The sequence below is a fragment of the Seriola dumerili genome, unplaced genomic scaffold, assembly GCF_002260705.1.
Source record: "Seriola dumerili isolate Sdu_G_001 unplaced genomic scaffold, Sdu_1.0 BDQW01001449.1, whole genome shotgun sequence".
Lineage (NCBI taxonomy): Eukaryota > Metazoa > Chordata > Actinopteri > Carangiformes > Carangidae > Seriola > Seriola dumerili.
Genome location: NW_019175704.1, coordinates 915,772 through 929,453, shown reverse-complemented (window position 1 = coordinate 929,453; position 13,682 = coordinate 915,772). Strand labels below are relative to the sequence as shown.

The window sequence follows — 13,682 nt, the reverse complement described above, 5'->3', positions numbered from 1 at the left end:
TCCAGGTTTATATCACAGATCTGGTTCTCATATCACACTCCTCACTTATTACAACAATGTTGCTTTACAAGTTTCTTATTGTTTCTTATTAATGTTACAATACCTTTATGTGATAACAGTTAACTACTACCTGGTTGTCAGAAATGACACAGAGCATTTTTCCCAAACCACCGTGCTCCAGTCATAGTTGGGACAGTTAAAAATCAATAGGTCTACACTTGAAAACCTGAAAACCTTTCAACACTTTGGAAAACCAAGCAAGCATGCCCACTCCTCTAGCAAAATGCTGTTAAGCACAGACACAGTGGAGAGAACACACACACACACACACACACACACACACACACACACACACACACACACACACACCTCCCAAGAGGCCATGAATGTCTGTATGAGAGAGGCAACCAGAGAGGAGTGAGTAGATAGACAGGAGTTAAATAACCACTCAGGCAAGAGGGAAGCAAGTGTTTTAAAACAAGGTTAAATAACACTTAGCACATCCATCAACTGCCTCTCTAAAAAAGAAAAAAACATGATTGCTATTCTGCTCACTAGACAGAACTTCAATAACCTCATCCATACATTCATTACATAAAATGGAAAAACCAGACAAGGGTATATCTACTGGCTTACCACATTTAAAGGTTTAGTTAGCAGCTGGCCATTATTCAGTCAGCTCATTATGTCGAGCTGGACCTGGAATCGCACAATGGATATAAGCAACTGAGGGGCGGCATTGTTAATCGATATTGTACTGGTGTGCCCAGAAGCCTATTTGTTGCGAAAAAGGAAAAGCAAGCAAAAAAAGAGAAAGGGGCAACCAGAACAAGAAAAGGAGGGGAGGCAGAATCAGAAAATAACAAGAGAATGAAAGAGAGAGAGAGAGCAAGGGTTTGAGGCAGGGACGTCCCTATTGAGTGTGCCTAATGAGAAAAAGCGTGCAGGGATCATTATCAAGAAGCCTCATTAGCGAGCTATGGCTGAGGAGAGGAGCGGGGAGAGACGAGGGAAGGGAGTGGCTGGGGGGGTGGGGGGTGGAGAAAAAGAGGGAAAATTTCAGAAAATAAATTGCTTCCAATTCAATATTCATGGATAAAGAGCTGGCTTCCTTTCACACTTATCTTTTTTCATTATGTGTAAATGCCGCTGCAGCTCAGGCAACTTCCACAGGAAACAGGCAATTAAAGTTAACTAGGCGAAGCTGGCTCCCTGCAGAACAGTACTGTCAGGTGGAACAAGCATCAACAGCAGCAGCACAAACCAGCTGGCAGACTGGCTTAATAAGTCTGGCAATGATCACCACATTACCTACTTATCCTGTGCTTTACAACAAATTTTCCTCAGTTGTTGCGACAAGGATTAGACAACACCATATCCTAAAAACAGACCTGACTGATTTCAGTATTGGAATAGAGTTGAGATGCAGGAAACGTTTTGGAGGTTAGTCGTCATATGAACAAAGTGCCGTCAAAACTCTGCCACCCGAATCATGCAGACAAAGGACAAGTTGCCAAAAATACCCAAACACACCCAAGTCGTGCTTTGTCTCCAAAAGGCATCATCTCCCTTCACAAAAACACAGACTGCCAGTAAGCAAAACACTTGAAAAATAGACTGGCTTTCTATGTCTCGTAACTTCCCTGAACACTGACCATGAAGGCTGGGTAGACACTATGAGGTGGCTGCTGCTGCTGGTTCAAAGGAGAGAGGGAGAGATTCAGCCAGAAATGATACAAGCACCACAACTAGGGCTGTAACTAATGGTTATTTCATCAGTGTATCTGCATTTTCAACTTTCTTGATTGATCGATTAGTCCTTTATATATAAATTACAAAATACAAATGGTCAGCTATCAAAGATTAAAATCATGACATGTCCATGTATCCTCATCCTGAAACACTGAAAAATCCTTAAACCTTAACTGCTTGTAGGAAATGTGTAGATGCAGATGAGTCAAACCACTGTGTGTGTCACTGTGGACACACTCAAACCAGATGGAAATATGACCTTCTGTATTACAGCAAATAGGCACACCCAAATAAAATATGCAAATTTTTCACAGAAGAGATCACTGTTAGCAAATGAACCAGAGTGACATCAAAAACAAAACCAGGCAGTATAAAAGCTGTGTTCTCCACAGATTAGCATTGATATAAGGGTGGGTGATAAATAACAGGCAGCCTATAACTGACTCGTTAACCATTATCCAAGTACAATCTTTCCTTATGTTGAAATAATGGAAATGAGACAACACCTCTGACACTTGTCAAATCAAACTCATATATCACCTCTGGCAATATGCAAACCAGTGTAGACAAATGAAGGCTAGTTTGCATCTTTTTCTTTCAACCCAGTTCAGTTCAGGCCACTCAGGTTGTAGGTAACTCATGTTCTTGTAAAGTTTAATATTGTGTTAACACTGTGTTAACCGTTACAAAACGCATCATGGCATTCACTACTAGTTTACTTTGGACCACATTTCTCAATATTTTCTCACCTCTGACCCCTTTTTCATATGTCCCTGCTGTTTTTTCATATATTTTCATTTTTCAACCTTTGAATATTTTTATTTTATTAAAAAACTGAACAGAAATTAGGGTTGAAACATTTATTTCCATTGTCTTTAGTTATTAGTTATCAGTTATTCATGAAGTCTATTTAATATCTGAAAATCATGATGAAGTTCCATACCAATTTTCTACAGTACCAAGGTGACAGCTTCCCATTGCTTGCTTTATTCAACCATCAGATAAAACGCAAAAATATTTAATTTACAATGATACAAAATGTAGCAAATTATTCCCTTCAATCCAGTAGCTGGAATCAGCCAATTTTTGGTCTTTTTGCTTGAATAAATGACTTTATAACTCCAATATGTATCAATGTATTGGATCATATGTTGACACCTAGTCCTGCAGGTGGTCCCTGTGGGGCAAACATCTATCATCGGATTTGGAGTTCAGCCAGAAGCGTGAGTCTGTGCATGTGTGCGTGCATGTGTGTGACTCAGATGTAGTTTCTGATCTAACGGTTGTAGAAAGCTGCCAGAGCCTGATACTCTCTGAATATCACTGAGACTTTATTGACAGGACTCACACTGTGGGGACATGGAGATTGATCACCTGCCAGGTCTTCACCCCAATAATTAAAGTCTGTTTCCCTGTGTGGGTGTGTGTGTGTGTGTGTGTGTGTGTTCTGTCTGGTCCTGCCCACCCTTAATGAAGGCAGGGTCACTCCTGTGGTAGACAGTCTGTGGGTGCCGGTTTAAAAAAAAAAAAAGAAAAAAAGAAAAGAAAAAAAAAAAGGAGGAAATAGGAAGTAATTACCTTGAAAACTGGGGGTTGTGCTCCTGGCTCATTTACCTTAATCGAATTTCGATATCCACCTCTCATTAGACTTGACCCCCTACCACTGGGACAAGCTAACCGCTCACTAACCCCTGCTACAGAGGGCTAATCAAAAGGGTCAGTTATCCATCTGGGTCCAAGCTGGCTATTAAAAAGCAGCAAGCCTTCAATTTTTAAAATAAAAGCAGATGGAAGAGCAAATAACTAAAAAGTGTATTTGGCCAGAGTGGATTTTGTGTGTTCAGGGTTGTGGCTACAATTAAAAGGTCAATTACTGATTTTTGAAGTGCACTCTTTTCCTCTAATAAAGTTTGGATTGCTGCAGATGCTCTCAAATGAAACATTGAACAATGAAGAAAATAAGACTTTTAGTATTATAAGGGTAACCAAGTTTAATGTACCAGGGCCAAATGTACCAAGCAGATGTAGCAGATGTAATGCTGCATACATGTCACATTGTTCAGATTGTTTATGATGAATGAGAAAAAATGTTCACAGTAGTCTGAGTTCAAATTCCAAGTTTGAGATATCAGGAATTTGGACAGCTACGATATCAAAAACAACTACAATAAAAAAAACTGTTTAAAGAACTACTGTGAATCCACAATGGCTGGTAGTGACATGCAAATAAAAATCAAATATTGACACTAATAGATGGTTAATTTAAAGGGAACTACATACTACAGTATTTATAAGGGTCTGGTTTCATTCATTAATAAAGCATTAACAATGCATAACACAACACAAAGTAGCTAATTTAGGCTACTTCAGTGATGTGACTTCAACACTAGCAGATTTAACCATCATGAAATAATGTGTGAACGCTCCCAATTTTGAATAACAGGTGACTTTCCTGTTCCTCCCACTCTGACGACATTGCTTGAGCGCAGTCTAAATCTTTTATCCACTACACCTCACTAATGTTCATTGCCTGTTAAGTCCATACTGCTGTAATCTCTGTTGCAATCACAATGCTTGTCCTAACCTGACCGCTCTAATTCCTCCTGCTATTGGGTCAGAAGTAGGGGTAAGCCTGTTGGCTGGAACCTTTTATCTAATTAAAGTGCAGCCAAAGTGAAATCTGAGAAACACCATGATCTGATCTCAGCCTGGACTGCGTTACTGTATATCAGATGTTCTTTGACTCTGCCTGAGAGGAGAAAATCAGAGCAGAGCTGCTGTTAGGAACTGCACCCTGCATGCCAACAGGTCATAGTTAACCAACAATCAGTGAAATTACAGCTGTGAACACATTATTGAGAGCACATTGCAAAGATTGTGAAATCAAATAAAAACATAATAAACCACTGGAGAAAGGGGCAAGTCTGCATGAATGAAGAGGACATGGCATTGCTAGTTTGTATTCAGTCTGAACATTCAAATGCCACAGAGAGGAGGAAGAAAATGGTTGCAGATTAATACACTAAGCTACCCTTATTTCCTTTTCACCCCTATTTTCCTCCTGAATCTATTGCCCTTTCCGAGGTTATCCTTGAAATGCAACACTTCAGCTGAAGCATGTAAAGGTGAAATAAACCTGCGTAATGCAGCATGCTTGACTAGCCTATATGTCTGTATTGGAGTGCCCGTTCTCCTCTCTGCATGCAGTTTTGCCCCCTTGCCTCAGGTCAAATGAAGGAAGAAGAGGGGGTATACACACAGTCAGAGGCAGATTGGGAAGTCCACGTACCCCGATGATAGCATTCAGCTCAGTCATTGTCACCTGCTTGGCCCGCTCAACAGCCTGAGCCACCTGCTGTTGATGCTGCAGGACACATAAACACAAAGATGAGATTCCTGATGGTAAAGAATTCATTACAAAGTCAAACTGAAAAAAGATGGTTTACCTACGCAAGTAGGTACCTGCACAAATAGGCACTTTAGAGCTGAGGGGAAAAATATGCTCCACAATGCACAGAAGTCATTTAATCATACTTAAAGTCAATGATACAACAGTAAAAAAAAAAAAAAAAAGAAAAACCCTCAGTATGTGTTGTATGTGTTGTGTGTGTCGTGCAGTGAGAAATGGTGGTCAGAGTGAATAAAACGACTACAACTGAAATCTGTTGTCAGTTATAGGACAGCCAGTTTTAGTTCCTTGCATGTTTAGTCATGTCTGCTTTGTTCTTCAGAAAAGCCTGTAAGTTTGGCAGAACTATCATTTCTATTTTTTGTATTTTGTTTGGCAGTTTATTAAATAACAAGGAGAAGGAAAGGGAGCAGCATGTTTTGGTAATGCTGAGTGATTAAAATAATTGACACGTTTTTATTTATTCATTTATTATTCAAATATATTATTGAGTGGGGCTGTGCTGGTAAAACTCAATTCAATAATGTTTTCATGATTAAGACGACTGTTTCAAATCTGTATTCCTAATAAGTAATGACTGTATGTCTTGTAGTATTATAAGATGCCGTTGACACAATAGCTCTGCACAATAGCCACCCTTACAATTTACTGTATAGTTACTATACTTAGTGAATGAAATGAGTCTCATTCACATTCTTAAACTGCTGCTAGCTTTGTTGACACTCACCTCTTGTGACAAGAACGGCATGATCTGAGCCAGAATTGCATTGAGACGTTTGGCAATCTCAGTCTGTAGGAGAAGAGAGACAATATATTAGAATGATAGTATTTCAGTATACTGCATGCCACAAGCAACACTATAATTAAGCAGTTAAACTACCTATAATACAAAAGGGGTGTGCATTTGTGCACACACACAAATGTTTCCAGCGACCATCTAGGTAGACCATGTATTTCTTAACTAAATTGGGGCCGCCTTAGAACAAATTTACTTCCCTCTCTCTCCTGCCTCCATTAGGCCTTATTTCATTAGGAGGCTGAAATATGCTAATACCATCTGGCTGTAGAGACCCTAATGAGGTCCATACTTCATAATTACAGCCCATAGAGAGGAGGGTGGGGAACGCTGAAGCAGACAGGTTAACTCTCTGGCCCTATCTATCAGAGGCATCTTTGGTATCGACCATGGAATATTAGCTGGGAGAGTCAGATGATACTGCAGGGCTTGACAAACATAGAGCACTTTACAGCACTGCATTTGGACAAATGGATATACTCTACTAGCCGTCTACCACACTTGAATGTCCCAAGACATTTTGCCCAAACCCATTTCCTTTTTTAAAATCTGTACTTTCCACAGAGAGAGGAGGAATAAGAGGACGAGGAAGAGAGAAACACAAAAGTAGAAAGCAGGATGAAGGAGAAGGGGTGGGGTGGGGGTGATGAATGGTGAAGTGAAACCCTCTGATTTGACACTAAGGTAATGTGGTTTGACTGAACTGAGGGAGGTGAACTAATTGATTCTGAGAGATTAGGGGTGGAAGCCCAGCAGGTGTGTGTGGGGTGAAGAGGTCTTTCCCGCCGTTTTATACGGTGCTGCATTCCACTCATTTTCTCCCTTAACCTTGTTTGACTGTGAAAGGGGGAGGGAGGAGAAAGAAAGTGGAAAAAAGGGGAAAGGAGGTGCCAGTAGCCCTTTGCACAACCTCTGTGTCACTCTTTCCTTTTTGGAGGAGGGGAGACAGGAAAAGAAGGAAAGAAGAGGGGACAGACCTTTACTGGCCTGTCAGGAATTATCTCACAACCCCCGTCTGACCTTAGACGCACTGTGCTTTCTCTCTCCATCCAGCCTCCCCCCTCCCTGCTCCTCCAAATGCTTCTTCACACCCCTCCATGCTAATCTCCACTACTCTCCTCTGTGCCCTCCCTCTTTCCTCCTCTTCCTCTGTCATCTTCCCCCTCTTCTGTTGCTGGGGCAACGCTATCTGGCACGGCTGATCGTTATGTAAATTGGGCTGGGGCCCTGACCAGAACAGCCTGTAAAATCATATTAGGCGCAGCACAGAGGCAGGTCATTAAATTGAATTTTCGGCCTGTCGATCTGATCGGCACGGGAAATTAATGAGGGATAACTGTGGGGAAGGAGGGGGGGGGGCAGACATAGAGAGAGGGGGAAGCGAGAGAGGGGGCTCTATGGAGACTCATAAACCATCATCATTAGCGGGGGCTGGATACAATGACACACAGTAGGATTAGAGTGTTTCAGTATCACACCACTTCTCTGGAAATGGCTGCAAGGGGAGCAACATGGGGCTTGTAGGAAACAGCGGTATACTGATACACTCGGCTATTAGAGCAACAACATTACAAACCCTCACCACAAACCAATTCACAAAGAAAGGCATCCATTTGTTTGTACCAAATCGCCACTCCAGAGCCACCATCTGAAGCCAAAAACATTCATGGAATGCAGGTGCACTCTGCCTTTTGTGTTGAATCGTTCAGTGCACTGTGCTAAAAACACACCGGGTTCTCCCTGCGGTTCATTTTGAAAGGCAAGCTGGAGCACCAGGTGGTATGAGAGCTGAGATCATGCTGAGATGTGTTCAGGGTTTTTTAAGGTTAAATGTTCCCGAACCCTTGGCTTCCTTTGAAATTTACCCCAGAGTTAGACTATTACTTTGAAGCCAGGAAATAAAACAATAGAACAGACTTCCTTCGCATCCATTTTTGTTTTTCCTTTTGTGCCCTAATTATTGCAATGCTGATGTTGGACAATTTGCCTGTCATATCTCAGGTACGATTTAAGAGAATGTGAGGGCAAACCTGACTCACACCTCAACCTGAGACATACTATAAAACCCTTCAACTGAATCACTGCCTTTATCAGCTACATCTTGTTCTTGCTTTTCAAATTTAGTCACTCTACACTGTTCAGGCAGAGTTCACACGTTACGGAGGGCAAATCGGCACATGGCTTATTTACAAGACTTTTTGACAGCCATTTTGAAGGAGAAAAATACTGATAACACATCACATCCGATGACTCCCAGCACTCTTAAATGACTCCCATTTTACTTTGGAGGCACTATTTTCCACAGTGCTTTTAGTGGCAGAGACAGGCACTGGAAAGAGTTTATTGACACTTAAAGCCACTGAAAACAGAAGCCTTTGAGCCAGCAGAAGCTTTTCACTGCAGCTCCACAATTACAGGTACTCAGGGTTGTCTAGTAGCACCAGAGTTTGGAGAGGCTCTCTCTCCATTGCATCCCTCTGTCAATGGTGCGTTGAAAGCCATTTGGCTGTTTGTCGCTCCAGGCATTAGCCCCCAAGTGGAGAGCAGAGTCTCTGACGAGGATTCAATTGGCGAGGAAAACAAGTGGCATATGATGGGAGGGGGGCAGAGATGGCTGTTTGGGAATTATCTTCTCAGCCAGAGCCGAGGAAGAAAGAGGCACTTAGAGGTATCTTGTTCATTACAAATGCATGAAGAATATTTTGCATGTGCATGTCATTCTATTTTGAGCTCATACACACAAAAATGAAGTGACATCCTTTTCTGCAGGGGAGCATATGGAAATGGGCTGTTTTCCAACAGATTACATTTGATTTCGTTAGAGTTCAAATCCTGATGATGTAGACAATATTTATTTATAGTTTTTATTTTGAATTATGCAGTTCATGTGTACAGACACACACACACACACACACATCTTTTCATCCATTTCACCACATCAACAATGACACACAAAACCATCATCAGCTGGGTTGAGTACACATATATATACACACACATACACACACACACCAAGACACTAATTGTGTAACTCTGTTCTACCAGCCCTTCTAGCCTGGCTATCAAAATAAAGCTTGTCTCACAGCCTCCAGTAACCTCGTCAACCTCCCCTGAGAGACTGTGTGTGTGTTCTCGTAGTCAGTTTGTTTTGGCTTAGAGACAGGTCGGCCATCATCACCTTGGCAAACAATTCCAGGAATCATGTATAAATTATTCATTTGCACAAGCTCTCTTTCTTCCTCCCTCTGCTCCTTCTTTTCACCCTCTTCCTCCATCCAGGAAACGGACATGACTCTCCTTGATAAAGCACTTTCTCTGTTTCCCTCATTCATTCAAGAAGTAAGGAAATGGATACATAAAACAGATTCACAAAATGGCTACCAAGACGTGCAACAAAAGTAAGCAGCCAAATTTAATAATAAGGTACAGGATCCACTGATGGTTAACAGGTGGGGTTGATTTTCTCTATTCATGTTCCTTTTGCTTTCAATTTACCAAAGGGAGAGCTGAAATCAAAACGTAGGCAAGCATACAAGAGAGATAAACAGGGAGCACAACAGAGAACAGAGGTAGTGAAAAACAAAGCAACCCCCACCACACCCACACCACAAAGTCAGCAGGGCACGTTGCTGAGGCAGCCTAATGAGCTGCGCTAATTAAAATCACTTATTGACAGCAAGCGAGGGTGATTACCTCCACCCTGCACTCTTTGCCATCATAAGAGACACTGTCAAAACAAATTACCCCCCAGCAGCCACACAGATCCCTTTGCAAGCAGCCATTCAGATCAGCAGCAGCGCAGGGGAAGCTGTGTGTCTGTTGGAACTTGAATTACAGTGTGTTTGTGTAAAGACACCACTGGTGTTACCATGTAAGGGATATGAGTATTTATTTTTATGCGCATATGTGTGTTCGTGCCCCTTCCTCTGCTTTTCAATCCAGCTTTGTAGCAATAACAACACAAAGTGAGTTTATCACACTGCAATAAATCTTCTACACGAGTGGCGTAATATGCCTGCCTGCATGCAATAATCCAGCCCCTCTCCCTTCCTACCAAATCACATGGACAGCTAAGGGCTGTCTGTTTACCTCTCGCTGATGTCATCACAAACACTCGTTCACCAGGGATGGCAGAAAGCAGAGAGAGGAAGGGAGGTGGCAGGAATCATGCATTATTCACAATGCTCCGTCAACTCCACCGGGCTTATTGATAAACAAAGAAGATGCACAGGAGAGGACCAGTCGATTAACCCATTTACCCAGAAGCCCCTCACTCCTTTCCTGTCGCCACCCCCCCCCCCTCCTTTTCCCAGCTTGTCTTGTCCACTGCCACCAGCATCCACCCACAACAACCAGTTCTGCCCTCAACCATGCATTGCTTCAACCTCGTTTGTGATAAGTACCTAACAGAAAACGCTCAAGAATGGTGGAGGGGGTTGAGATGCATCAAGTTCCTTGATAACCAGAATACACACCTAGTTAGCACACACAGCATCAGCAGACACATACTGCATGCCTATAAAAAAAAAATAAAAAAAAACACGACTACACCTGATGAATTGTGCGGTGTGCTGCTGTTCCGACTGGGCTACCCTCCCACTGATGCCATTAACCTTCTGGATCTGAGGGCCATGAAGCCTCCACCCCACCTCTCTGTCTCTTTCTCCCTCTCTGACAGACGCCCACTCTCATACATCATATCAAACAGCTAATGACACAAGGGCCATCATTCACATCACAATGTTGGGGTGGTGGGGCAGATAGGGGAGGGGGAAGCAATAAAAAGACATAAGGGCACAAGGAGGAGGTGGGAGAGGAGAATTGAGGAGGCAAAGATGACTGAGGGAAACAGAAGGAAAGGCAGAATCTGAGAAAATGGAAATGTAAGTGTCAAAAGATAAAAGAGGGGCACCTTGAGATCATGTTAATCTTTTTTCCCCTTTAAGTGAACAGAATAAAAGATTATGCTGATACATACGAAATGTATACAAGAATACAAAAGATGTGGGTTTCACACACCTGACTAAAAGCCTCAGGTCAGCTCTTTAATAAAACAGATGATTTGCAGTGCTATGTACAGGAGTTATCTGTCTTACATAGAGGGGTGTTGTATGACCTATAGAAGGGGGATATCTTACATTTAGGACTATAGTGTCTACAGTTTAGAGTCTAAAGTGATCAGCAGATGACCACACCAAACACTAAAAGTCAACCAGTTCCTTACAGGCAACGATATATGCTCCATATCATGTGGACATGCATAAACACGTCAGATGAAATATTCAAAGTGCCCACCTGCAGACATCTTACAGGTAGGATAGAACCATCACATAACCTGGTGCCTGTTATGTGATGCTGTATTTTTGATTCATTTCTGCAAATCCTGGGTTGCAACTAACATTTTCACTATCAGGTTCATCTCTCAATTGTTTTATGATTGATTGTTTAGTCCATAAAATGTAAATTAATAAACAAACAGTAGAAAAATATTCTTCACAATTCAATTAAATGAAATTCTGAGAGAACTTGTTTTTCCCTACCAATTTTAAATTGAATTTAAAATAACATAAATCAGAAAAGCAGCAAATATTTGTTTTTACGAAACTTATCCCTGTAAATTTTTTCTTCATTAATGCCCCGTCTAATCTTCTCTAATTATTATTATTATTATCATTATTAACTAATTGTTTCAGAGCTACAAAAAACACATACTGTATCCAAGGGACAACACGATGAAATTAACTCTTATTTCCAGCATGGTTTTGGACAATGTTAAGATGTTAGGCACCAATATAGACAGAACCCATAAAAAAAAAGTCACTGAGGGAAACGCTTATTTTCATACAGAGGAATATCAGAGCAGCACTGCTGGAGCTACTAAGCTGCTCGAAGACACTACAGGAGGGTACATTCTTGGTGGTGCAGGAGTTCTAAGCCAACAAAGTATTTTGGTTAAGGGATGGTTTCCACAAACACTAGACAAACCTGCCTCCAACACTCTGGACTTGACAGGCCAAAGATCAACTAGAAGCAAATGAGCAAAGAAGCCTCATGTGAAACGTGGTCGCTATTTCTAAGGCTTAGGTGATTTTAATATATATGCCCCTCATTCCTTCATGCCTCCAGTTTACTGAAACTGCTCCCTGGGTGGTTTTGCCATATTCATCTTTAGAAGTCTTTCCACTGCAGCATGATGCCCAGTGCTGGGTGGCAGCTGAACTAATGAGCTTTTAGCCAGGCTGGCACTGGGGAAACAGACACAGAATAGTGTCGGCATATGTGTGTGCACGCGTACGTGTATGCGTGTGCGTGCACGCACGCACGCACACACACGCACACACACACACACACACAGAAGGACAGAACACACAAAAACACATCCTCTTAGACTCTCTGCCAAATACTTCACTTTAATCTTATCAAACCATCCCCATCAGGCAGCATGCCCTTCGTGTTGTTTAGCCTGTCAGCATTTTTACTACAGGAAGCCAGTATGTGTATGCCTTCAAAAGGCATTTAAGGATGAGGGCAGAAACTAAGGTCAGGTATGTGTGTGTGTTAGTAGGTGTGTGTCGGTGTGTTTATATTCCTTCATCACTAGGGGAAAAAACAACATTGTTTTGGCTATACACAGACCATCTCTGATATGGCTACATACCTGTTTGTGCATCTCAATGTTGAGCCCATAGGACATCTCATAGTACTGTGAAACAGAGGAGAAAACATTAAAAAACTAAAACCTTTGTTTCTTTTCAATGACACATTTTCATTTGTATATTCAAAAAAGTGATTAGAGGCAAGATATGTATCCTTCAAAATGTACCGTATGCCCTTAAAAGTTACTTCTTAACAGAGGATTTGTTTGTGCAAAAAACAGTGGTTGACTGGTATGATATTTTATCAGTCCACTAGAGCACCCAAACAATTAAAGAGAAGCTGAATACATGTTTCAGCACAGGAGTGAACAATTAAAAAACACTGACATTAACCCAAGAGGTTGAAAACTTCATGTACTTTTTGCAGCCACAGCAGACAGATGACTGGCTACTGTTCCTGTTTACTTCTACTAGGCACTGCCAGTTTTTGAGCACAAACACTGTCTATGGCTTCAAAAACCAAGGGGAAAGCCAGTGCTATTATTGAAAACAACATTATCTGCTGTTGTGTGCCAGAAGCTTGTGAGCCCACCACCAGATACAAACTAAAGCCTAATAGTTTGTCTGTCTTGTTTATCAAACACACAGCAAACAGTTTCCATTTATTATACCTACTCCCACCACCTTCTGGTTCCTCACAGGGAAAATAATATTTAACAAACATACTGCTGCGTCTGGTTAAAGTCATTCCTTTCATGTAAAAACAAGATAACCACACAAATACACAAACTAAGAGTGAAGTCTAAGTCATATCACTTGTTAGATAAAGACTGTTCTTTTTCAATGCACACAATGCAGCTTCCCTGTATTAAAAGAACTTTTGAGTTAGGTTGTCACTGCAGAGGCAAAGATTTCATTGTCTCTATCTGATCATCAGGGAGCTCTGAACTGAATGTAATATGATTTAATTGCAGCTTAGGAACAGTTTTACATTTAACCCTTCAAAGCATTTTCATAGAAATCCAGCACCTATCCCAAGTTGAGATTAAAGTACTAACACAGAGTGCACATAGCAACAAAGTTAAATGCCAGACAACACAAAACTTCAATAAGTGATCAAGCTGGGCAA

At 41.4% G+C, this 13,682-nt stretch overlaps 1 protein-coding gene across 6 annotated transcripts in view; it reads right to left on the bottom strand.

Annotated features, from left to right (window-relative positions):
- The window catches only part of LOC111238621 (transducin-like enhancer protein 3), a 31,164-nt gene that overhangs the window by 14,190 nt on the left and 3,292 nt on the right, over nt 1-13,682 (bottom strand). For 3 of the 6 annotated variants that reach the window (XM_022768206.1, XM_022768210.1, XM_022768207.1), the window contains exons 5-7: nt 12,616-12,660; nt 5,889-5,951; nt 5,012-5,116 (exon numbers count right to left, since the gene is read on the bottom strand). In XM_022768206.1, coding sequence (XP_022623927.1) covers nt 5,012-5,116; nt 5,889-5,951; nt 12,616-12,660 — 213 coding nt within the window. The remainder of the gene's footprint in view (nt 1-5,011; nt 5,117-5,888; nt 5,952-12,615; nt 12,661-13,682) is intronic. The other 3 variants (XM_022768208.1, XM_022768211.1, XM_022768209.1) reach the window with 1 other exon arrangement.